General features: G+C 42.5%; 1 protein-coding gene across 1 annotated transcript; it reads left to right on the forward strand.

Moving 5' to 3' along the window:
• The first annotated feature begins 4744 nt into the window (after positions 1-4744).
• On the forward strand, positions 4745-25480 carry hdlbpb (high density lipoprotein binding protein b). The gene is made up of 28 exons (XM_082527484.1): positions 4745-4858; positions 6303-6382; positions 8129-8230; positions 8477-8628; positions 8813-9028; positions 10530-10736; positions 10969-11184; positions 14923-15129; positions 15864-15971; positions 16289-16393; positions 16624-16702; positions 18814-18953; positions 19043-19147; positions 19260-19373; positions 19446-19532; positions 19643-19774; positions 20529-20747; positions 20832-21053; positions 21146-21364; positions 21607-21748; positions 22246-22373; positions 22462-22566; positions 22663-22797; positions 23109-23252; positions 23337-23516; positions 23598-23714; positions 24454-24612; positions 24702-25480. The coding sequence occupies exons 3-28, from the start codon at positions 8155-8157 to the stop codon at positions 24792-24794; spliced, it is 3807 nt and encodes a 1268-aa protein (XP_082383610.1). The 5' UTR covers positions 4745-4858; positions 6303-6382; positions 8129-8154; the 3' UTR covers positions 24795-25480.

Consider the following 25480-nt stretch of genomic DNA (forward strand, 5'->3'; position numbering starts at 1 on the left):
AAACTCCAAAACACGTGCAAACTCCAAAACACGTACAAAATTCAAAACACGTACAAAATTCAAAACACATACAAAATCCAAAACACATGCAAAATCCAAAACACGTGCAAAATCCAAAACACGTACAAAATTCAAAACACATGCAAACTCCAAATCACAACGGAAGTGCTCCAGGACGCTAGGGGCAGTGTTGAGCTCGATTTGTAAAATAAACGGCAAGTTTGTTGCAAACACATGGGCTCTAGTCTCCGTTGCGCTTCCCAGGTTGCCTAGCAACTATGATACTAACAGCTGGAAACGTGTCATACAACTTGGTTTGACAGAAATGAAGGAGAACATATTTTGTTCATTTGTTTGTTTGTTTCTACAAGAGCTTTGTGTGATTTGATAAGTATCTGAGGCTGAGACCACAGGACAGTAAAACATGATTTTTGGGCTTCATTTCTGTACTGAACAGTCATTTAAGATTAGCTAGTAAATAACAATTAGCTAATGTTGTTCATGAGACTAAAGTCATATCACTTTGGTAATGTAAATATAATATGGCCAATATTATGGTTATTATATTAGTCATTATTAGGTATTACAGCAGTGAACATGAACTCTTTGTCAAATACTGAGCTTCAGTACAGATTCAAGTTGCAGTTATTTACATGTCTTACCACCTTAAATCTTCACTCAAAGACAAGTATATAGGAATGACTGCCAAATTTATTTGCCACTGAAGCCGAAGGATGGCATCTGAATAAAACCTCTCTTGACATGCCTAGATGACATTAAAGCTTGGTTGGCTCTAAACTTTTTAAATTTGAATGAAAAGAAAACAGATTTGTTGGTGTTTGGACCCAGTGGCCCCTGTGAGTCCTCTTCTTTTCACTTGGAACCCCTGGAGGTTTATTTTAAACCTGTTGTTACTGCCCTTGGTTTTAAGTTGGACCAGTCCATTTTTATCATTTAAGGCGACTGGCAAGAGTGAAATCGTTTCTTTCTAGGCAGCACTTTGAAACCGTGATCCATGCTTTTATTTCTTCCCCTGTGGACTACTGTAACGCACTTTATGTGGGGGTCAGTCAGTTGTTACTCTGACATCTGCAGCTGGTTCAAAATGTATATTGACAGTGCATATATAGGTGTATCATATATAAGAGACAAATGTTGTTCCTTCAGTATGTTGGCATTACTAAATTTGGCTCAAATGCTTACATACATGTGTAAAAAGAAAATGTACAAGCTGTGAGCTGTTTCAAATCAAATCACTTTTATTGTCACATCACATGTGCAGGTACATTGGTACAGCACATGTGAGTGAAATTCTTGTGTGCGAGCTTCACAAGCAACAGAGTTGTGCAAAATACAATAATGTAAACAAGCAAAATACAAGAATGGCTACATCTGAAACTAATAAATATATGTACAATATATAATAGTATATATATGTTTCTGATAAAATGAAGAGTAGACTGATGTATTAAATATTCCTTTATTGGGTGAGAAAATCAGACCATGTCATAACTGCTTTAAGTCATACAGAATAGATATCAGAGCTTTAAACAGGCTGACGTCTGCTAAATGGGTCAAACTGGGCAGAAAGTATACAAACACATAACATCCTTATAGAATATGATGTAACACTATAGATCAACTTACCTCAGAATATATAAAGCATATAAACAATTACAGCAATATGATGCAACAAACACAGCAGTGCTACTGATCCAAAATACTCAAAGTTTCATAGAACTGAAACAAACATTTATTTTTAGTTCCATTCTGCTGCTGATACAGACTTTAGGTTTCTGAACATTAAACTTGTTGCTGCCTTTCATAGTGCGTAACTTGAAGGCCCTGAGTACTTTCTCCCACACTGGAATGATAAAATTATTTGAACATTACCTAATAAGACTGATTCAGGACAGACAATTAGTTATTTTAAACTTTTCTAGCAGTCCTTCACAAACAGGGAACAGTCTGTCTATTCTCTCCATCTGTCAGCTGCTGCTGGCTCTTCCTCCTCCTCTTCCTCACATACTGCTGAGATTGTCCTGGTGGATCATTAGGGGTGCAAAGCCTCACAGATGATGTAATGCAGTGGGTCCCTCAGTCTGTCCTCACTCTGGACACTTGCAGGTGTCACACATAGAAATCAAATGTGTGATAAGCTGCAGGATTCAAACACAAGTGTGACTTATAAATACATGTTCATACTTTTATTACACAATCAGAGAGAAAGAAACAGAGAGAGAGTGCAGGACAGACAGACAGGTGACAGTCTCAGGTGTACACACTGCTACAAAACAGCACCAGAGAAGGAGGATTTAGTGTTTGTGTCATTACGAGTGCTAAACAAGAAGAGTTCCCAGATGGTACAGTGGACACATGTGTGACTCCTGTGATTAAAGCATCTTTCTTTCAGCTTAAGGAGTGAACCGTCAGCTGACTGACATGACTGACTTTAATTACGCATAAAATCATCACATTCTCTGTAAGATTAAAGTCAGCTATTGAACGGCGAATATTTTGAAGTGAAGGCTTTAAAACCAAGTTAGTACAAACGTCGCTAATGTCACATAACTTTCCCGACATGTTGCCAACAGTAATGTTTTAATGTTCTTCATTATAAAAACATTTGCGCATAAATAAGTGACATAATATTCAGTACTTACTTCTGGAAGTTTACTCTTCGTCCGCTCCGCTTCCGCCGTTTTTTTTCGGCAAAATTATCCAAACCACCGCCGCGCTATGAAGTCTGGGATATGTTGGGCCATGAAGGCTACACAGACCCATCCTTAAAATTCAGGGAAATTAAGGACGCATTTGAGGGCCGCATTTCGAGCAGCCTTTGAATTGGGACAGTCTTTGTCGTGTCGCTGTGACATAATCGGCCTTAAAATGCGGCCTTTAAGGCTGCAGACCCCAAATCCGGTCATTGGTACTTCCTGGCTTGTGTAGTTACTAGGTAACAAAAGCTCAACACTGCCCCTAGCGTCCTGGAGCACTTCCGTTGTGTTTTGGATTTTGCATGTGTTTTGGAGTTTGCGCGTGTTTTGGGGTTTGCGCGTGTTTTGGATTTTGCACGTGTTTTGGATTTTGCACGTGTTTTGAATTTTGTACGTGTTTTGTATTTTCCATGTGTTTTGTATTTTGCATGTGTTTTGTATTTTGCACGTGTTTTGTATTTTGCATGTGTTTTGGAGTTTGCACGTGTTTTGTATTTTGCACGTGTTTTGTATTTTGCACGCGTTTTGTATTTTGCACGTGTTTTGTATTTTGTACGTGTTTTGTATTTTGCATGTGTTTTGTATTTTGTAAGTGTTTTGTATTTTGCACGTGTTTTGTATATTGTACGTGTTTTGTATTTTGTACGTGTTTTGTATTTTGCATGTGTTTTGTATTTTGTACGTGTTTTGTATTTTGCATGTGTTTTGTATTTTGTACGTGTTTTGGAGTTTGCATGTGTTTTGTATTTTGTAAGTGTTTTGGAGTTTGCATGTGTTTTGTATTTTGTAAGTGTTTTGGAGTTTGCACGTGTTTTGTATTTTGTACGTGTTTTGTCTTTTGCATGTGTTTTTTTATTTTGTAAGTGCTTTGGAGTTTGCACGTGTTTTGTATTTTGTACGTGTTTTGGATTTTGCATGTTTTTTGTATTTTGTACGTGTTTTGTCTTTTGCATGTGTTTTTTATTTTGTAAGTGTTTTGGAGCTTGCATGTGTTTTGGATTTTGCACGTGTTTTGGATTTTGTAAGTGTTTTGGAGTTTGTACGTGCTTTGTCTCTAGGGGCCACCGTATAAAATAGTTCTCTGGAGCTGTTTTGCTGCCAGTGCTACTGATACATTGGATAAAGTGGCTGGAATATTGAAGAAGGACTACCTCCAATTTTTTTTTTACTTCACCTCAAATCAACAGATGCGTAAAACCTGACCATAAAAGATAATATTAATAATAAAAATATTAATTTATATTATATTAGAAGCTTATTGACGGCTACCAAAAGCATCTTGTTGAAGTGCAAGTTACTAAGGGACATTTAACCAAATATTTGTAGGGACATATGTATATTGAGCCCATATGTATAGTTTTGATTCTGTGTGGATGAGAGAAAATCTAAAAGAAATTCAAACTTGTGCACCCAATTTTTGATTTTTAAAGTCAATAAAGATTTATCCTGTACAATCGTTCCACCCTGGAAAAAAGCCAAAAATCACCATGGCATTCATGGATGAAAATTTCCAACCACAACTATACCTAACCTGTTTTAGTTTAAAGTTTGACCTATTGAAAATCCATAATGTTAAGTTAGCTTACAAACAAATAACTTAATATCCTTTAAACACGATTTACATACACACAGAGTGACATTTATCTTATTTGGAAAATTAAAAAAACAAAACAAAAACAAAAAACAGCAGTATTTAGTTGTACGTGATCGTTTTTGCACTCCAGGTCAGACATTTGTAGACTTCAGGAAAAGTATGATGCGCTGACTCCTGATAAGCATGCTAGCCATTATGAATGAGAAGTAGAGCCGGTCAGTTTGATGGACGTGAGAAGCTGCAATGGCTAATAACATACAAACATTTTTTTAAATTACTTTTAACCAATCAGAAAACTATATGCAAATATCATGCGGTTAAATTTCACAGTCAAATGAGCTAAGTGAGTCTAATTTCACGAGGACCTATTTAACTGGGATGCTCGTGCCGCTCAAAGATACTGCGGCATTTCCTTTATACTCGTTGAGTCGCAGCGCTTGGTTGATATCACTCCGCCGGCAGAGGAAATGCTCCTAGACCAATCACATCTGTGTTTACACCATCACCTGTCAAACACACACCCTCTGGTAGATTTTCTCTTTGAAAGGTAGGATTTCTAGGTTTATTTTATCTTTACTTTTTAATGCACATATGAATGCATTGGGGGAGTTAAAGTGTAGTTACGGTGGCGATAGAGTCGGTTCGCCTGCAAGCGACAAGCAGCCGGGGATAGCAAGCTTAGCGTCCCGAGAGCTAGCGTGCTGGAGCTGGTTATCCGTCCGCCTGGCTTGTTTTTTAGCCGATTATCAGAAAGTCCTTGCGCCTAATCATGTCTGGCTGAGGTCGGCGCGAAGCGATGCGTGTTAGCTCAGCGAAAGTGCTTACTAATATTTTGAGACCTTTAGTTTGCTTTTAACCGATGTTAGTTAGTTAGGACCAGCCGTGCAGTGCGTCCTCAAGCTAGCAAGAAATACATCAGTCGGCTGGAGAAAGGTGCGTTTAGCGAAGCTGTTAGCTAGCACCGTGTACGGCTGCCTTTTTTATTTAGCTGCTGCAACTGATAGTTATAACGGTGCTCCTATTTCCTCCGTTTGTTTCTAGTTTTCTCGCCTAATGTTAGCAAACTAACATCGTGGAAGCAGGTGGTGACCCACAGTGGGAGCCCGTTTAACCCCCACAACCCTCTGCGTGCTGCGAAGCACCGCCACCACCATAACGGAAAGCGCATCTACTGCCAAAAGTCCCGCTTTTAAAACGTTCACTGTGGTAAAAAAAAAACACTTGTGTAATAGCTCCAAAATGTACCTGAAGTTAAATGACCCTAGACGGTTACATTACATTGTAACTCCATTAATTATTGCTGCTTCATTAATGTGTAAAGACGCATTTAGCGAGGAGCTAATTTCAGCTGCTTACATTACTGTGTCTCGGATAGTTTTATCTGTAAGAGTGCTGCACGTCCATTATTTATAAGCTCTTCAAAAGATTGTTTTTATGTTTGCTCCCACTGTGTAAAGTCTGAGGGTATCTTAAGACCCCACTGCCACTTAAGTATCCCTTTTATTTCCCCTTAAGTAACGTCAGTGTTAAAATGGTATTATGCTGTAATTGCTCTTTTAGCTTGTTCCATCCCGCACAAATATGATCCTGAAATATGACATTTAAAATGGCACTGCTCCTGTATCTGACCAGCTGGTTGCTGTTGGACTAAAGCTATTAAACACACTTTCAAGAGACACTGCAGCTTTGCTTACAGGGCAAAAAAAAAAAAGTAGTGGGACATCTATTTTTTTATTTATTTTTTGTCACATGTGGTGTTTGGAAGCGTTTGCTCTCAGGTTTCCTTAGCTGTTGAATTTGTGAAATCTCAGAGGGAGGATTGTTAGAGAGCAGAGGAGAGGGAGGGAATTGAGGAGGAGAGTGAATCAGCTCGAGACGGTATAAGGTGCAGTGCAGTGTGGGTGTTTACCCAGCCTCCGTGCTGTAGAGCTGTTTGATTTACCTTTGTTCACTTTTACTCTTTCTTTTTATTTTCCTTCCTGTGCATCCAGGAGCTGAAACACACACTCACACTGAAGCGCCTACGGTAGCCGCTAACTGGACGGACTCTCTGGCAATTGACCTTTTGCAGGTAAGCCTGGGCTCTCTTTCTACAGTTCTGGCAGACAATACTACTTCTGAATGATCACGTCCTCCACAGCTTTGTCTTTAGAGGGTACAACTGCTGGATCATTTGCAATGCGGGTGGACTTGAAGAGCTTGGTTCATATGGCATCCCTGAGAGCACACAGTCACGTTTAAGGAGAGAAAGCTCGACTGGAGAGCTTCATAGATGTTAGATAATAAAACAATAAAAAAAACCCAATCACTTACATTTTTATCGGAAAGATAAAAAACAAAACAAAAACTGTCTTAAAACAACTCAACAAAAGTTGTAAGATTAACTTCCTCAGCTGCTAATTGGACTCATAAATGTGTGCTTGTAGTATTCACTGATTTTTATTTTACTGCTCTGTTGCCATAAATAAAATAAAAATTCCCCTTAATCACAAGACTGTATCAGTGTTCCCAAAATGCACAGTTACAGAGTTCAGTGCCTGCCACCCCCTCACCCCCACGTCCTCACCCCCTCGCATAAAGAACTTTATGGCTGCAGCGAAAATAAATGAAATGATATGTTTCTCCTCAATAACATTTTATCTCAGATTACAATAGAAGTACACTACATTTTAACATTCTTTCTAATTCAAACTGCATTCCTTTAATATGTTAATATTTATACTTTAAACTGCATAAAGTGTATGACTATCTCTATAACTCATTCGAAGGCTTGTCCTTGAGTTTCTGGACATCGCAGCAGAAATGGGGTGCTGTCACCTTCTCATGTGGTCGGGGTGTAGCTTTAGCCTGCTGTGGGTGTAAATATACTGTGACAGCAGAGGATGCTGATGTTAAACATGGTCAAAGTCGCAGCATATGTGCAGCTAATCCCTGTGAGCTCAGAGAGTCTTCAGAAAGCTTAAAACTTTTTATGAAGGGCAGCCAATCAGAAGAAACGTGGCTTAAATGGAGGATGGCCTCAAAGTGAGAGGAGCTAAAATGACTTAAAATGACTTGTATGTAGTGGATTAACTCAAGGGCCAAATAAGTATTATTTGACAGCTTCTTTGAAGGTTTTGATTACACATTTTAGAATACTTGTAGCAAGAACGAAGTGCTCTTTTTATGCCACTTAAGTTCATCGCCATCTCTTTGCTGTCCACTGTGTGTGTGTTAAATGCAGAGGACAGGCTGCAGCTCGACTTTAAAGACCCGCCAAAACAGCGTCTTTATTTATGTGCTGCTAGATAAATAGATGTTTTTAGTCTAGTTGTGCATGAACCCCTCGAACCTTGAGTTAGCAGAGATCTTGGAGGTCCTGTGGGTTATGTTTTGGACTCACAATCCTATGGGACCCACTGTTGTGATGCGAGCTGAGCAGATCTGACCTGTGATAGTGCATCACGAGGAATGTCCGCAGCAGTTGTCTTGGACAGCTCTGAGCGTTTGACTTGTGATAACCCCGTCCCCGAGGCTTCGCAGCACTGTGTGTTTATCTGACGCTTGTTAAGTGCTAATTGGAGCATCTCAGGTGCAGCGTGCAGCATCGGTGCAACGCGGCAGAGCCACAGAGGGAGTGTGGTTCTTCAGGGCCTTCTCTAAGCAGTCCTAGAGAGCACAGGGAGGGAAACAATGTGAAAGCAATTTGATCGTAGTTAGTGCTTTATCAGTCTGAGATTTCATGAAAACACAGCAGTGCGTTTCCTCCTCTAAGGTTCTGATTTATTGTTTTTCTTTAAAAAAAAAAAAAATCAATATTCCCATGTTTCCGTTTCAGTGGAATAGTGGAATAAGTCTTGAACCATGAGCTCAGTGGCAGTGTTGACCCCGGAAAGCTTTGCAGAGCATCGCAGTGGTCTCAAGGACCAGGAGATCACAGGTAACGACCTGCACCTTCCCACTTATTTTTATTCTTGCTAGAGTTTTCCCCTCACGAGCCCAAACTAGTGAGCAAATTATTAGCCCAAGTTTAATGTGTTTAGATTTTCTGATATGTGCATTATGTGTTTTTGACACAGGCTTATTTTTATTGTTGTTTGGTATCTTTGTTGTTAACAATCCTTCCCTACACATACTGTTTTCTTACTCCTTCCTTGCCATTTTTATCTTTATCTCTCCGGGCCAGGCTGCGTCCCGGAGGATGAGGCCTACATCCCTACCTATCTGGAGGCCTTCCCTCCACTGCCGGAGAAGGGAGCACCAGGGGAGAAGGCTGGAGAGCCGCCTTCGGCATGGGGGAGCAAGATCAGACCCATCAAAGCCTCTGTCATCACCCAGGTGAGGAGCCCACTGTGGGGACTGTTAAAAGTGAATGAATGCATTTCTCAGCTCTTTTAATGATGATGGCTGTAACTGAATTTAGCCTCAAGCCTTTTAGCTGCAGTAGAGCTGGTCTAATGAAAGATGCATGTTCTGGGAACAACAAGCAAGAAAAAAACACTTTCAACTCGTCTGTACCCAGGTGTTCCACGTGCCCCTAGAGGAGCGTCGTTACAAGGACAACAGCCAGTTTGGGGAGGGCGAGGAGGCCAAAGTGTGCTTGGACATCATGCAGCGAACGGGAGCGCACATCGAGCTGTCTCTGGCCAAAGACCAGGGCCTGTCCATCATGGTCACTGGCAAAGTGGACTCCGTGATGAAGGCTCGCAAAGAAATCGTAGCTCGATTGCAGACACAGGTAAATGCACTCGTACTACTCATAGTATAATTAAGTGATCTGGATTTGGAAAATATTGGGAGGATATACATATATGTAATTTTTTACTTTCTGTTTGAAAAGCTGGTCAGAGTGTGTACAAGTAATCAATGTGAGCAAAAAGTTATTAATGCTCTAACACAGGGATGTTAAAGTCATTTTACATAGTGGGTCAGCGTAACTGCCCTTTCTGTCAGTATAAAGAGATTTAACTCAACATATGAGATGGTTACGTTTAATTTTTTTTAAAGAAAAAAGACAGAAAAGAATAATTTCAATAGTACGTGTGAGGTCCTCCTCGTTGTAAATGTGTAAAACTCTGTTAGCTCATTGCCCAGAGTGTGCTGTATTTATAACACATACAAGAAAAACAAAAAGTTCTAGTAGATGCTGGAAAAAGTGGAACTTTTCAGTCATTTAAACTCTTTAGTGTGGAATGAATGACGCTGCAGGTGGAAACTTTATCAGGAGGAAAATCTGCAAATCTTAAGACAATAGTTTGATACTTTATTGATACCGCAAGGGAAAATTTTTTCATTTGTTCAAAATCGATGTACTCCTGTTATCTGAAGCCTTCCAGTGGGCCGGATTGAAGTCTTTGCTGGGCCGATTCTGGCCTTCAGGCCTTATGTTTAATACCCCAGCTCTGTACGAAGTTAAAGAGACAGGATATCCTTAATATGGTCATCTCAGGTACACAGCGTTGGCCGCGAGCACAGGAGTTCCATCTGCCTGCTGTTCGAACCTCTTGTTTGTGAGGGGCAACCAATCAGAAGACAGTCTGTTGTCAGTATTTGTGCAGTGCAGGCTTTACATTTGTTATTCATTCTTGTGTGACTTGCAAAAACAGTGAAACCTCTGAAACTCAGATAAACTTAAACCCGCAGCAAAGAATTTGAATACGCAGCCATCTATCTTTGAACAAAAATCACTGTGAAGCAGAAACATCAGAACAGTGTAACCGGTGGCTAAAAAATGTTTTTGTTTCGCTCTGCGTAATGTTGAAACGTGATCCAAACACACACACGGAGGGCAAATACCGGCTGCGGCTCGAATAATCCTATCAGGCCAGTTTAGGACAAAAAGTTGAGCCGGAAAATGACCATCAGCTCCCAGGGGTGGCCTTTGTGCCTCAGCAGCAAACATGCTGATTTCCACTTCAGTTGGTGCACTGAGCTGCAGTTACTGGTTGAAAAAAGTGCAGAGGCTCTCTGTTCTCTTTTCAAGGTCGAATGCTTTTTACCAAGTTTAAAGAAAACTTTGATAGTAGGAATTTTATGTCATCCTGTTACTTTCCCTGGTAGATGATGACTATTAAAAAAAGGTATTTTCTGTACATGTGCACAAAGCTCCACCAACATTAGAATTAAAAGGGATTTCTGTGGCTGTTGCTGTACCCTGATAAATAAGAAGGCTTATTTCCATTGGGAAACACTACAAATCTAACTTACTTGCTCCTGAAAACTTTCTCCTGCTCCTCTAGGCGTCGGCAACGGTCGCCATCCCCAAGGAGCACCATCGATTTGTCATTGGGAAGAACGGTGAGAAGCTGCAGGAGCTGGAGCTGAAGACTGCCACCAAGATTGCTATTCCACGCCCGGACGACCCCAGCGCCAACATTCGCATCACCGGCACCAAGGAGGGAATTGAGAAGGCTCGCCATGAGATCCTGCTGATCTCTGCTGAGCAGGTCAGACATGGGTGGGTGGATAGGGGGGTGGGGGTTGTTTTAATAACTAATTTCTGCTCAACTGAAACTAATTGGTCTCGCAATGTGAAAAGATGCACAAACAGTAGCATTAGGAACTAAATTGTTTCTTACTATTCAATATTGAATCGTGTTGAACCATCACCATGACGTCACGTTTGATCGACTCTTCTGTCTGCCGTCGTTCTCCTGCTCTTCCTCACCCACTCACCAGGACAAGCGCGCGGTGGAGCGTCTGTCCCTGGAGAAAGCCTTCCACCCCTTCATCGCCGGAGCCCACAACAGGCTGGTGCAGGAGCTGAGCCTTGAGACAGGGGCCCGCATCAGCATCCCACCGTCCAGCCTGCCTAAGGACGAGATCGTCATCACCGGCGAGAAGGAGGCGGTCGCGCTGGCTGTCAGCCGCATCCGAGCCATCTACGAAGACAAGGTGGGACTGTTTTCCAGAGATTATTCATGCCCCATCCTGCAGACATGGGACATGAGCGACTTTAAGTCCTCTTAGGTCAAAAATCCCCCAAAAATCAGATGCCCTGTTATGTTTACATTGAGTTAAAAGGTCAAAGGTCATCTCTTCCTCCTTTCAAACTGCCCAGACGATCAGCAGATCGAAACCCAGACCTTTGTTGGCTCGACACATTTTCATATTTAAATTCGTATTTTTCAATTGTATTATTTCTTGGTAATACTAGTCTGTGTTTGTGGAGCGGCTGTCTGATCACATTTGACTACCAAAGCATCAGTCAAATGTGGTACTCGAAGAAACAGAGACACGTGTTTGAGTTAAAGATAACAGCTAGGTGCTCTGGGTGTGCTGAATTTAAGCCTAATTTAAAGGTTTTGTAGCATTATTTGTTGACTAGACAAACTTTAAACCTCAGATCCATAGAAAATTGTTCAGAATAAAGGAAGTCAGCGTTGAAGATGGATTAAAGTCAATCTTTGTAATGGCCTGAACAGTTTTCACTGATTGCTTTTAACCAAATTTAGAGAGAAAGGGAAATTTTCTTAAAGGCCATTACTGTCCGAAGCGATTGAGCCAGAAAACGACCTCCACTGATGTCTGCTGCTTGGTGGGATCATGTATGGTTGTAAATTGTACCCCCTAGAATTGTGACCTTTCAGTACCCATGATGCTGCCTTTTTAGCATTTCTTTTTTTAATATTGTTTGTATTAGTTGATATATCTATTCTTTATTTCTGTATTTTATAGATGTGCAATGAGCTGCTGTATAGCCACCTTTACCCAATAAAAGCAGGTGTAACAGATTTATATAAAAGGACAAATGTCAGGTTCTTTAAAATAAAAAATTCAGCTTCTTTAAAATATCCATGTTAAGCAGGGGTGAGGGTAGAGCAGGGCGATATGGCCAAAAATATTTATCACGATATACATTTGAAAATTTGCGATAACGATATAACTGACGATATAATTGATGCGAGACAAAATACAACTCCACAACATTACTAGCGCAAAAAGACAACCTTCCATTAATTTTCACTTAAACAAGAAGCTGGTTTTTATGTACATTAAAGCTTTATAAAAATGTAACAGTGCAAATGCAAATTCCTTGCTGAAAGTTTAACCAAAAGGCATTTCCAGTAGAAATGGGCTGACATATCCTGAGCATAACCATGTATAATATCCACTGAAGTTAAAAAGAGGTGCTTTGCAACATTAAACTGCAGTGTGCAGTACGTATTTTTTGGACCATAAGGCACATTGAGCTAAACAAAGCAGTTAGATAAATCAAACTTTATTAAACTCATTCTTCTTGCTTCCTCCACTTCTGTACCATTGATTCATTGATGTTGAATTCTCTGGCAGCTGCTCTATTCCCATGTTGTTGCAGTATATTAATGACTAACCTCGTATTGTGGATGGATTATCTCAGTTGTTCTCCTGACTGACGTTTGGTCCGTTTACAGCATCCTGCCATGCGATTGCATTTGTCTCTAACCATGAGGAACCTTAGTGTTCATCCTCCAGCTTCACTGTTTATGTTATGCTAACATAGCTGTGTCGCTAGCGATCACGTAGCACATCATTATATACCAGCTAGCCCAACTTCAGTAACCCTACAAACGTCACTGCTGTTTAGTTTCCTGTCTTCATTTATGTTGGAAGTGATAGCAGAGCTGTACGTTTGATTTTTTTCAGAAATCTCTCAGTCAGAACATGCTATATCATGTTTAGGTAACTAGCGAAACTAGCGAGCTAACTTTCGCTAGCTTCCTGCTAACTTCTAACTCCGTTAAATGTAATAAATTTTGTTTTCATGGATGCCTGGAAGTTAAACTGAATTGTTACACCTGGTAAAGCAGCAATGCTGATCGTTTTATTAAAGATGAAAGAATTTAGACAGTTTTTAACTCTCAGTGATGCTGCAGTGTTTGTTTGACCTGAAGTGTACTGAGTTTAGGACCCAGATTACTCCCAGATTTAAGAGCATCTTAGTCCGACAAATACGACAATAACGACGGCCGCTTGCATGTTCTGCAAAAAAATGTGCTTTGTTGTGTATCTGACGGATAAACACCAAACCAGTTCCACATCACTGAAGTTGCACCATTTTTACAAACCAATTCTGGTTCATCTGTTTCACTCAACAATCGGCCATGTGCGTATGAAAACAAAGGCACTGCGCATGCGCGTTTTACTCCCATTCTATCGCGATATAACGTTATACCGGTATTACCGTGAACGGTATAATATGGCCCAGCCCTAGGTGAGGGGGGGTTTAAGTGTGTCATTGGTTGTGCTGTTACAAACGTTTTCACAGTTATGCCTTTGTTTGTGTACGCGCTCAAAGTGAAGCGTTTCTATGCCGACAGCATGCTAGCGTGTGGCTGTGAGCGTTCATGTGACTATTTCTCTGAGCTGCTGTTCATGTGTTTCAAATTCATGACTGGCTCATTGGACATATGGGAAGCTGAGTGGCTGATTGGAAATCATCCGATTCTGTCTGCTCCATCAGTGCCTTTCTTTTTCCTCTTTTTGTTTTTGTGGTCCACTTGTTTGTGTCATTGACCTTAAAATACTTAATTTGCATCAGTACTCATGATGACGTGTTGTTGTTTTGTTGTTTTTTAAAAAAACACAGAGTCAAAAATATCAAGCCAAAAATATAAAATAAAGACTTTCCGTATATGTCAGGGGCCTTTTGGTCAGAGTAAAGCAAGTTCGGTCATCACACTGGTCCTGTGCGTCTTTGTGTCTTGTCCAGAGAAAATTTACATGACAATATGCAAACTATGCATGTGCGTTAGATTTCAAGTGGACTTGCAAGCAGTTTAGCAGGAATAACGACTCCAGCTGCATTTGTCCTCAGAATATAATCAAATCTTTAAGATTTTGCAGAAATCCAAACAAAGAACAAAGAAAATGATAAAAATAGGATCACATACTTAATAAAGGGGAGTCTCGTGTTTGTTATTTTCATGCATGATTTTTATTTGCTTTTTTCAGTCGTTTGTGCCAGTTTTTTCATCCGGGCTAAATTTGCATTGACATTTTAGACGCTCGGGTGTTTCTGTTACCCCGAACGACTTTTAGTTTAGTTTAGGGTTTTACTGAAGGACACGCATGACTGCAGGCAGCTCAGTGTGGTTATTTTGTTTCACCAGTCTTGTTTTACTTGTTCGCTCCATCTCATGAACCATAAAGCTAATCTGTACCAAAGGTGTTTGATTTAATGTGTTTCTGTATTTAAGGAGGTTATTTAGAGTTTGTGCATTATCTCAACTTTAAAGAAGCTCTGTGAGATGGATGGGTGAAGCAGAGGAACTGCGTGTTTGTAGCAGATGAGCTCCGATGATAGGCAAGCCGGAGATAATAACGGGAGAAAATTGGATTTCCCCAGAGAACAACAGGATGAGAATGCTAATGTCATTTAGTGCATATATATGATTAGCAAAAACAAATGTACTTTCTCTGCTGCCTTCCCACTTTCATCTGTCAGTCACCCTCCTTCTGTTCCCTTCTCCTTCCCCAGGGTTATGTCCGGTCTTTCTGTTACTTGACTTTTCCTATCTCCTTCCTGCTTCCCTGATTTCTTTCTTCTTTCTGTCTCCTCTTATGTTTCCATCCATCCCTCAACGAGCTTCTCGATTTACCCACATCCTCTCGCCACGATTGTCTTATCACTTGTCCATGTCCTCCTCGCAGAAGCGGAAGACCACGACTATCTCTGTGGAGGTGAAGAAGTCTCAGCATAAGTACATCATAGGTCCGAAGGGCAACACCCTGCAGGAGATCCTGGAGGCCACGGGGGTGTCGGTGGAGATGCCTCCTCTGGACTCCAGCTCAGAAACCATCATCCTCAGAGGGGAGCCTGACAAACTGGGACCAGCACTCACACAGGTCTACGCCAAGGTGAGAACACGAGAAAACTGTAATTAAAGGACAGAGATGGGGATTGCATTTTGCTTAATGTAATTAGCTTTTGTTATGGCAGAAATGTAGGGAATAAAAGTCCCTGAAGTTGCATTTACAGGGTACATCCAAGAGGTACTCAGACGGCCTAGATTTCCTTTTTTTTGAGACTTTATGTTTAGATGTATTTATTTTTAATAGTTCAGAGCAGCAAGATTAACAACCTCAGCAAGTACATCACATCCACATCTTTACAGTGAAAGAAATTGGGAGAGTTGGGCAATGATTAATCTATATGTAGTTTATCAATATTAGAGGCAAACATTTATGATGGATTTGTTGACCAATCCAGAAGTCATATAGCAACATCTGGTTTTAAGTCTTCCTTTAAACTTTGGTTTTGGGCTCCACCAGGTCAGGATACGTACTCCACCTCACCCTGTGTCTGAAACAAGCTGCTTTAGCTTCCGTGACCATAAAAGGAAATCCGTGGTGAGCTGAAGTCAGCTCGGTACAAGCATTGGAGACTGAGCGTGTAGAGTAGTCTGAAGCCTGAGCTTTGGCTCACAGGGATTACTTGCATGTACACTGATCTCATTTTAAATATTTAATATGGAAAGAAGGAAAAGCCCCATATAACCCCTTTATTTTAAGTTGCAACTAAGCCATTGCAGAAAAACTATTTCTGTGATTTGTCAGTGCAAACATGGTTTTAATGTTTTGTACCCGTTCAGGCTAAGAGCGTAATGGTGGTGGAGGTGACTGCCCCCGCCTGGCTGCACCGCTTCATCATTGGCAAGAAAGGACAGAACATCGGGCGGATCACACAGCAGCTACCACGGGTAAGGAAAGGAGAACAAAGAAGGCGTGGGGTGATCTGAGGTAAAAGCCAGAGATAACACAGAAGTCTCACATCCTGCTCCTGCAGCGTGACAGAAAGCTTTGTGGGGGGAGGCTGTGTTACGGCAGCAGTTGTTGTGCAAAATGGGACCAGTAAAGCAAAAAATGCTGGACAAAACACAGACAGAGAAAAGTGACTGCGGAGGACACTTGATTTTAGAAACTTGACGTCAGCTGAGATGAATTACAGCATGGAAGAATCAACACAGAAGGGGAAACGTCCTAACTGGCTTGCCTTTATTCCTGTCTGTGTGTGTAGGTTCACATAGAGTTTACCGATGGCGAGGAGCGCATCAGTCTTGAAGGGCCGACGGAGGAGGTGGAGCAGGCTCAGGCCCAGATACAAGAGATCATCAAGGACCTGGTCAGTGCAGACACACACGTACACCAACACAACAAAGCTACGGTAGACATGACGTGTATTGTCTTCTGTCACTGAAAGAAATATTGCTGTGTTGGACAAAGCTTTGGAAGAGCCGCACACACTTATGGTTCGGTAGACCCGAAGAGAGATAAGAGAGAATCACGTTTGATTGGTTGAGTGTTGGTTCACATTTATAAATCCAAATCTCCTTTTTCTTACCCGGTGTCCAGCTGGTGAGGATGGACTACACCGAAATCAACATAGATCAGCGTTTCCACAGACACCTCATCGGAAAGAACGGAGCCAACAGTGAGTCGATCGCTTTACCCCTGACCTGAAAACTAAACTGTAGCAAATCTGTCATACTCCCAGGTGGAGCCCTTGTTGCACCTCATTAGTTTGTCTCCCTACCTGCAAAACTAACAAAGAATATGTTTTTAAAAGTGCTTTTATTTCATGTTTTATATAATGGTAAAGATCATTTGATCCACACATATCGATGTATTTAGATTTTTCCTGTCAGTCATTCTAGTTGCTTTTAGTTTAGATAATTCAAATGCTGCCTGGGGTAGAATATTTAATGGAAAGCATCAAATTCAGGGTTTTGAGTGATTTTTAAACTGAAAAGTTGTCATGTGGCTGTCGCTGATCTCAGACTTCCTGCAGTGTTTGTGTTGTAAAGCAGGGAACTGGATTGTGAGTCATGAGTCGGGTGTTAGTGACCTGATTTTCGTCATGAGAGCTAGTCTTTGATAACAGATGTCAGGCTCTTACCTACAGCACATCAGTGTTCTCCAGCAGGTTTAAAACTGCTCCATCTTTGAGCATGAATCCTATCTGGCTGTTAAGTGATGACGTATGAGACCTGCTTCCAGGTCCAAACTGCGTCCATTAATGCTGTTGTGTTTTTAACATGTTTTAATGCTTTGTATCTTGTTCTGTTTAATCTGAACAAGCCCCTAAAAATAGTCAATGATCTCTGTCGGCCTCTCTGAGTTTTTATTACCACTATTCATCTGCAGCAGAAAAAGCTGAGTTTTTAAAACCTTGCGATGTAACTACGGCCCATGGTTTGCCACCAGATGTTTGAACAGGTCAGAAAAGAGTCATTCTGAGGCTAACGAAGACTTGAATGAGTACATGAAGCTGAGGATCAGGATTTTTGTCATAGCGAGTAATCCAAACCACGCAGCAGTATGTTGATGACCAACCTCGTGCTGATGATCGATCGTCTCAGTTTTTCTGAAGTTTGGTCAATTTTCAGCATCTTTTTCCTGCCTTGCATTTGTCCCTAACAATCAGGAACCCTCATGTTAATTTTTTTGAGAGGAAAAAAAATTTAGCGTTCATCCTCCCACTTCCCTTTGCTCAGGTGTTTATATTATCCTAACCATAGCTGTGTAGCTAGCCACCACGTAGCACATCATTATAGCTAGCCCAACTTCAGTAACCCCACAAAAGTCACTGCTGTTTAGTTTTCTGTCTTCATTTATGTCCAAAGTGATAGCAGAGCTGTACGTTTTAGTTTTACAGAAATCCCTCAGTCAGAACCTGGTATATCATCTTTATATGAAAGCTAGCGAGCTAACTCCCTGCTAACTTCTAACTCTGTTAAGCTTCATTAATCCTGTTTTCGTGGATGTTAAACTTAATTGTTACACCTGGTAGAGCAGCCACACTGATCATTTTATTAAAGATGAAAGAGTTTAGACACTTTTTAACTCTCAGCGATGCCACGGTGTTGTTTTGAGTTTGGACCTGGAAACGTCTGAAGGTGGATAGACGCTATGAAACATGGATTTAGCTTCTAAAGTGTCCTGCAGAAATCTTTTCCATCCTTCATTTCTTTATATCTTGTTAGATAAATAGGAAATGGTTGCAGCATTTTATTAAAACGTGCAAACATGTACTATATAAGACAAAACAGAGTTAGTACAATTCTATGGAGCTTGAACTTATGTTTATTCTACTACTTCAGGCTTGGATGAATGACGAAACATTTCTCCCTCTCAAAACACTGCATGTAGATAAAAAGAACCAACTTTCAAAACCTTTTGGACACGTTTTCTTCTAAACATTTTAAGAGAAATAGTTCTCTATGGACTGATTCTTATTTAGCGCTTTTTGCTCTCCCGGATCCTTCAAAGCGCTTTATGCAACATGCCACATTCACCCATTCACACAAGCACTTTCTTCTCTGCTTTAAGTGGTTACCAGCTAACACTGACACACATTCATACTCCGATGGATACTTGTCCTGATGTTTGTTTTTTAAATCATGGTCTCCTTTAGAGTATTAGGGGCAGTGAAGCAGGACATTCTTCAGGTTGTGTTTCAGTGTGAGTGTGCCGGTGTGAGAGTGGGTGATGTCAGGTTTTCACTCTTATTTCATTTCTGCTGTTTTCCCTGTATCACTACAGTAAATCGTATCAAGGAGCAGTACAAGGTGTCGGTTCGAATCGCGCAGGATTCTGAGCGAAGTGGCCTGGTGCGGATCGAGGGAGATCCTAAAGGAGTACAGCTGGCACGCAGAGAGCTCATGGAGATGGTTCAGAGGATGGTGAGAATGGACTCAAAGCATAGGTTCATTGGTTTGATAGAGCCAGATGACATAAAGAGCTTTATTTCTTACGTTTTTGTCATTTCAAGGAAAACGAGCGCACCAAAGATCTGATCGTGGAGCAGAAGTTTCACCGGACAATCATCGGACAGAAAGGAGAAAAAATCAAAGAAGTTCGAGATAAGTTTCCCGAGGTGAACGTCCTCTGTGACCCGAGAGTTTGTCTGGCCTTGTCATCACCGTTCAATGATTTGTTTTGACTCAGCTGTAATGTAATTTGGTGATTATCATCTCGCTGCCTTCTAGGTCATTATCAATTTCCCCGACCCGTCGCAAAAGAGCGACATCGTCCAGCTGAGAGGTCCAAAAAATGAGGTGGAGAAATGCGCCAAGTTTCTCCAGAAAATCATCGCTGACCTGGTACGACCCTCTGTTTTTGTCGTCTTGCCTCTCCCTGTCCTCAGCCCTTACACAGGTTTCTTTCTCTCGCAGATTGAAAATAGCTTCTCGCTCTCCGTTCCCATCTTCAAGCAGTTTCACAAGAACATAATTGGCAAAGGGGGCGCCAACATTAAGAAGGTGAGATTTATTTTTTTTTTACAGGTTCTGTCCAAATCTGACTCCTAAAATTATTAGATCAGAATGTAGCGTTTAAGACAAAAACTAACGGCAGACGCTCGCACTGCCAGATCCGCGAAGAGACCAACACCAAGATCGACCTGCCAACGGAGAACAGTAACTCGGAGATGATCGTCATCACGGGCAAGAAGAACAACTGCGAGGCGGCCAGAGACCGAATCCTCGCCATCCAGAGAGAGCTGGTGAGACATGGTTGCTTTTGGTTGATGCTTGAAGAGTTTTGAAGAAAATAGATTTTTAAAATCTACTTTCTTTTTGTTTCTTGGATGAATAATTTATTAAATCTTTCGATTAGAGTCATATCCATAGACGATCAGTGGAGTTGTTAACCTGAAAAAACACTCCTAACTTGCATTAGGAAAATCAGCGGGTTGCTTGCTGGCTTTAATCTTATTTTATATTTTAAAGAGTCGATATAAACTTAACTTCTTAAATAAACGGCATCTTTGCCATTATGGCAGTTCTAGACTTAAAAAGCAGAATTTAATTCTCCCTACACCGCTCGACTTTTTGAAACCACATATGCAGAGATGAACTATTAGATATGGTTCTGAGCCAAAATCCGGTTTCTCTTGTTTTTTTATCATCTCTCCAATCCCACAGAAGGGTACAAAATTCTCCAAAGTAATATTAAAAAGAGGAAAAAATGACAGTGGGTTAAGATTTCTTTGTTAAAAGAAGCTGGAGATATTATATCTCTTGGCTGGCCTGGGAACACCACCGTATCGCCCCAGATGAGCTGTAGGAGGTGGCTGAGGTTCCCTGCTCAGACCTGCCCTCTGCAACCCCAGCCTGGATGAGCAGCAGAAGGTGGATGGACTGAATATTTATTGGTTTCCTCTGTTGGGAATTAATTACGTCTTCTAAAATGTTCGTCTTTGTCGTCAGTTTTTAAACTGCATGAAAATCTCAGCCTGTCCCTCTCCGTCCCTCCAGGCCAACATTAAAGAGGCAGAGGTCACCATCCCAGCCAAGCTGCACAACTCTCTGATTGGCTCAAAGGGCTGCCTCGTGCGCTCCATCATGGAAGACTGCGGCGGCGTCCACATCCACTTCCCCTCTGAGGGCTCCGGCTCCGACAAGGTCACGATCAGAGGGCCCGTCGGTGAGGTGGAGAAAGCCAAGAAGCAGCTGCTGCAGCTGGCGGAAGAGAAGGTGAGCAGGAAAGAGCGAATAAATAGAAGAGGTGACTAAAAGTTTAAATACTTACATCCTCCTCCCGTCCTCTGCCTTTCGCAGCAAGTAAACAACTTCACCGCTGAGCTGCAGGCCAAACCAGAGTACCACAAGTTCTTAATCGGACGGGGCGGGGCCAATATTCGCCGCGTCCGAGACCGGACGGGCGCCCGGATCATCTTCCCGTCGCCTGACGACACAGAGCAGGAGCTGATCACCATCGTAGGGAAAGAAGAAGCCGTACGTCAGGCCCAGAAGGAGCTGGAAAGTCTGGTCAAAAATCTGGTGACGACCTTTGTCCTACAAAACATCACCATTTAATTCATGTCTTGATTCTTGATTTTTCAAATCAACAATCTCGCCGTCTCCCTTTGCAGGACGACGTGGTGGAGGACAGGATGGTAGTGGACGTTCGCCATCACCGCCACTTCGTGTGTCGGAGAGGACAGGTGCTGCGGGAGCTGGCTGAGGAGTACGGCGGCGTGGCTGTGAGCTTCCCTCGCACTGGAGCGAACAGCCAGCGGGTCACGCTGAAGGGAGCGAAGGACTGCGTGGAGGCCGCAAAGAAACGCATCCAGGAGATCATCGAGGATCTGGTGAGAGACGGAAATCACGTAGAGACAAACGGTCGCTATCTGCACTCAGGTCAAAGCTGATTTATAAGAATCTGACTGTGTGAAAGTCACAGAAATGCTGTCAAAAGTAGCTGCAAGTTTTCTACTTTGGACAGACATGGATGTTATTTCAAGGACGCTTCAATAAGCTCATTATTTATAATTGGAATCAAACCTGCTCACCTTTTGTGTTTTCTTCTTTCCTCCTCCTCTCTCTCGAGCAGGAGTCCCAGGTGACCGTGGAGGTGGCAATCCCTCAGCGCTACCATCGCGCCGTCATGGGCCCCAAAGGCTGCCGCATCCAGCACATCACCAGAGAGCACGAGGTGCAAATCAAGTTCCCCGAGAGAGACGACAGCGCTGCAGGTTAGAAACGACCCACGACGTGCACCCGCAGCTACGTCCTGCTGCTGCTGTGAAGATGTTGCCGCTGCAGAGGGGTTTATGTTGCAGTTTAGCACACTAGGTTAGAAATGAGCAGGCCTTTCTCAAGTTTCCTACCTGCTCATCTGTCCGCATCAACATTTAGAACAGCTGATAAAGGGAAATTAAAATGTCAAAGAAGAGACGGGAGAAATAACGGTCAGTCAGTGTTATGATTGTTGACGCTGCATAGTCGCACAGCACTGTGCACTTTCCCTGATGGCAACACAAACAAAATTAGCTGTTCCTAGCAGAGTCGGGTAGAGTGTAATTCTTCAATCCTTCAAGTTCCACCAGATCACAATCTATTGATGGCAGTGAGTCTGTAGCATGTGTAGTATTTCGTATTCTTTTACATGTATAAAAAAAAATCAGTGTTTAAGAGTTGTATATCAAAATATAAACTTTTAATCCCTGTTTTTCTCATTGTAAACTTGCAGCTCAGGAGGTTTCGCCACAGGAGAACGGTGAGGTCAGTCCAGAGGCGGAGTTTGTGCCCCGCAAGTGTGACATCATCACAATCTCTGGGCGGGCAGAGAAATGTGAGCTGGCTAAAGCAGCCCTGCTGGTAGGCGCTATCTTCATTAAGCTGAGATGTGACGCTGTTTAATGTTCATTAATATCTCTGAGCACACGCTCTGTGACTCCTCCTTCAGGCGTTGGTGCCCATAACAGAGGATGTGGAGGTGTCTTATGAGTTGCATCGCTACATCATTGGCCAGAAGGGCATTGGAATCAGGAAGATGATGGAAGACTACGAGGTAAGGCGACACGCTGCTGCTCTCTGGTGCCATCTACTGGGACTTTCTATACCCGTGCTTTCCAAACGTGTGAACTTTGGGGTTTTGTGCACGTAGGTGAACATCTGGGTGCCGCAGCCTGAGAAGCAGCTGGATGTGATCAAGGTGACGGGCCTGGCAGCCAACGTGGAGCGAGCCAAACAGGGGCTGCTGGAGAGGGTGAAAGAACTGCAGGCCGAGCAGGAGGACAGGGTACAAGCACACACTGTGTCATGTTTATCATCACAGTTCAGTTTTTCATTTGCTTCTCGTGATCGTAGCGACAGATTTTCAGATTATTCATCATCCACAATCATTACGCCATCCATCCAGATTAGACAAACCTCTTTAAAAAACTTTGAAAGGGGGAAAAAATGGAAGCACAAGTTTAATTCTTAAAGTTAGGAGATTACCACAGGGGTCATGATTTCCTGATAGCAGTGAATGTGTAGCGTGTGTAGTATCTCTTATTCTTTAACATGTATTTAAAAAAGAAAGAAAACAGTGGCTCTGTCTCCTCTCAGGCCCTGCGTAGTTTCAAGGTCACCATGTCTGTGGATCCAAAGTTTCATCCCAAGATTATCGGCCGCAAAGGAGCCGTCATCTCTCAGATCAGAAAAGACCACGACGTGAGCATCCAGTTCCCCGACAAAGGAGACGAGCAGCAGGTCCGTTTCCCTTTTTTGTCTTTTCCTGGCTCTGTGCCGAACCGTTCCCATTGATCACTTCAAATCCTTTCCTTTTCCTCCCAGGATCTGATCGTAATCTCGGGGTACGAGCGTAACGTGGAGGAGGCGCGCCAGGCCATCCAGCAGCTTGTCGCTGAGCTGCAGGAGATGGTGAGCCAAGACGTTCACCTGGACCCGAGGACCCACGCCCGCATTATCGGGGCCCGCGGCAAAGCCATCCGCAAGCTGATGGAGGAGTTCAAGGTTGGTTTGGATCGATTCATAGATCGCTCGTTTTGAAGTTAAACGAGGAAATGTTTGATCTTCACTCCTCTGGTTTCTCAGGTGGATATCCGGTTCCCTCAGCCCGGGTCGGACGAGCCCGACAAAGTGACGGTGACGGGCCTTCCTGAGACGGTTGATAACGCCATCGATCACCTGCTCAACTTGGAGGAGGAATATGTGAGTTCACTGAATATAAGACAGAGATGCAGTTACAGCACACGTCCTGCACATGCGGCTAAAATTCCATCCTCAGCAGTGATGAACAAACGCATTTTAGGAAAGGTCATGAAATATGAGATGATTGGGTTTTACTTTAACGGCGTTGCATGATTTTTAAAATCACAGGAGGTCAAAATGACCTCTTTGGCGGTTCTAGGGTTAAACATACCGAGCATGCTTCTCAGTCAAGCGCTAGCAGTCAGAAACAGGACGCGATCTAAGAACAGCAGCAAGGTTCAAAGCAGCACAGAGGTACAAGAGGAGACGACTTTGAAGGGGAGATCAGCCAAATTTAAATCTGGTTGTTTTGCTTGTTTTACATTTCTGTATTTTTAAATCTGTTTTTGTTGGATTTGAGGAAATATTCATGATATTAATGAACTCTGAGGTATAATAATCATAATTAAAACCCACCGATGAAAATGTGTTTTTCCAATAAATTGTGACAGAAATCCCCCCAAAAAACACTTTATCTGTTGCGGTTTGCGAGTTATTGTACCAGATAAAGAGATTTGTGGTATATTTGCAATCACGTTTCTGTTATTTTGTAACTATGTTTTAAATTTAATATATTGCTTTACATGCCTTCGGGGTAACAAGTAGATCCACAGGATCCCGGCCAGGAAATGAAAATCATTCTGACTCATCAACAAAGGCTGTTTTCAGGAGCAGTTTTCCTTCTGTTCATCTCTCTCAGCTGCTCAGCGTGACGGAGACAGAGACTTTGGCAGCTTACATGAAGCCTCCATCTCGCTACGGAGGGGGAGGCGGAGCAGGTGGAGGGGACGACAGCAGCGGGGGTCCGGCTAAGGGCTTTGTGGTGCGGGACGCTCCCTGGAACGCGGCTGGGAACAAGGTGGGATGTCTTAGTTTAATGACATGATCCTGTTGTTGGAGGGATGTCTGTGCAGTAAGGGCCCATCAGACCGTGTGTTTTCCTTCCAGGCTCCCGACATGAGCAGCGCCGAGGATTTCCCCACGTTCGGGACAGGCGTAGCCCCAAAGCAGGCATCGGCCTGGGGCCCCAAGAAGTTCTGAAGCTGTTCATCTGGAGAAAAAACAACAAAACTTCTGTAAAGTAGACGATGAGAGACAGAACAAATCTCAAATCTAATTGCTGCTCGCCTCCCCCTCCTCTTTAGTGACCTTCCTTTTGTCTCTCTTTCTCTGAACCACCCCTCCTCACTGTTCTCCTAACAACCAGCCACAATGAATTCTGGGAGAACTATTCCTTCTTTCTTCCTCCTGTCTCCCTGAGTACCTCCTCCTCCTCTTCCTTCCCCCGAGAGAAAAAAAACATTGAGTCCTTTGTCCATAGTTTTGCTGTCCTGCTCTTCCTCTCGGTTCAACCACTTTTGTTTGTTTGTTTTTTACTCCTCCTGCTTCCAGACTCCGCCCCCACCCCTCGACATCACGTCAGCGCGGTACATAAGAGAAGTTTGACTTTGTCAGAGGGCAGCGAGGAGGCATCCTCACGTACCTGACGCAAACCTAAAGAGAGGAGAGTGTGGTTTTGTTTTTTAGAGCGAGAAGAGTTTGTAAGCACCGACGACTTTTAAAGATTTCCTCTGGTTTTTACGAAGAGCTTTCTCATTTCCAGTTCGCTAATGTGGTGCAGTGGGCTGTATCCGTGCGTTGATGGGCTCAGGAAAGGTTTTTCCACCCATGAGTCTCTTTAAAAAAAAAAAAAAAAATTATTTCCAAACTGGGAGCAAAAAAACAAA

The sequence above is a fragment of the Aulonocara stuartgranti genome (assembly GCF_965226115.1).
Source record: "Aulonocara stuartgranti genome assembly, chromosome: 3".
NCBI lineage: Eukaryota > Metazoa > Chordata > Actinopteri > Cichliformes > Cichlidae > Aulonocara > Aulonocara stuartgranti.

Bases quoted from the DNA above. Each gene is read 5' to 3' on its own strand.
- hdlbpb (XM_082527484.1), top strand. From the start codon at position 8,155: ATGAGCTCAGTGGCAGTGTTGACCCCGGAAAGCTTTGCAGAGCATCGC. The intron at 15,972-16,288 runs GTAAGGAAAGGA...CTGTGTGTGTAG, and splicing joins TCACACAGCAGCTACCACGG to GTTCACATAGAGTTTACCGA. The intron at 22,374-22,461 runs GTAGGCGCTATC...CTCCTCCTTCAG, and splicing joins TGGCTAAAGCAGCCCTGCTG to GCGTTGGTGCCCATAACAGA.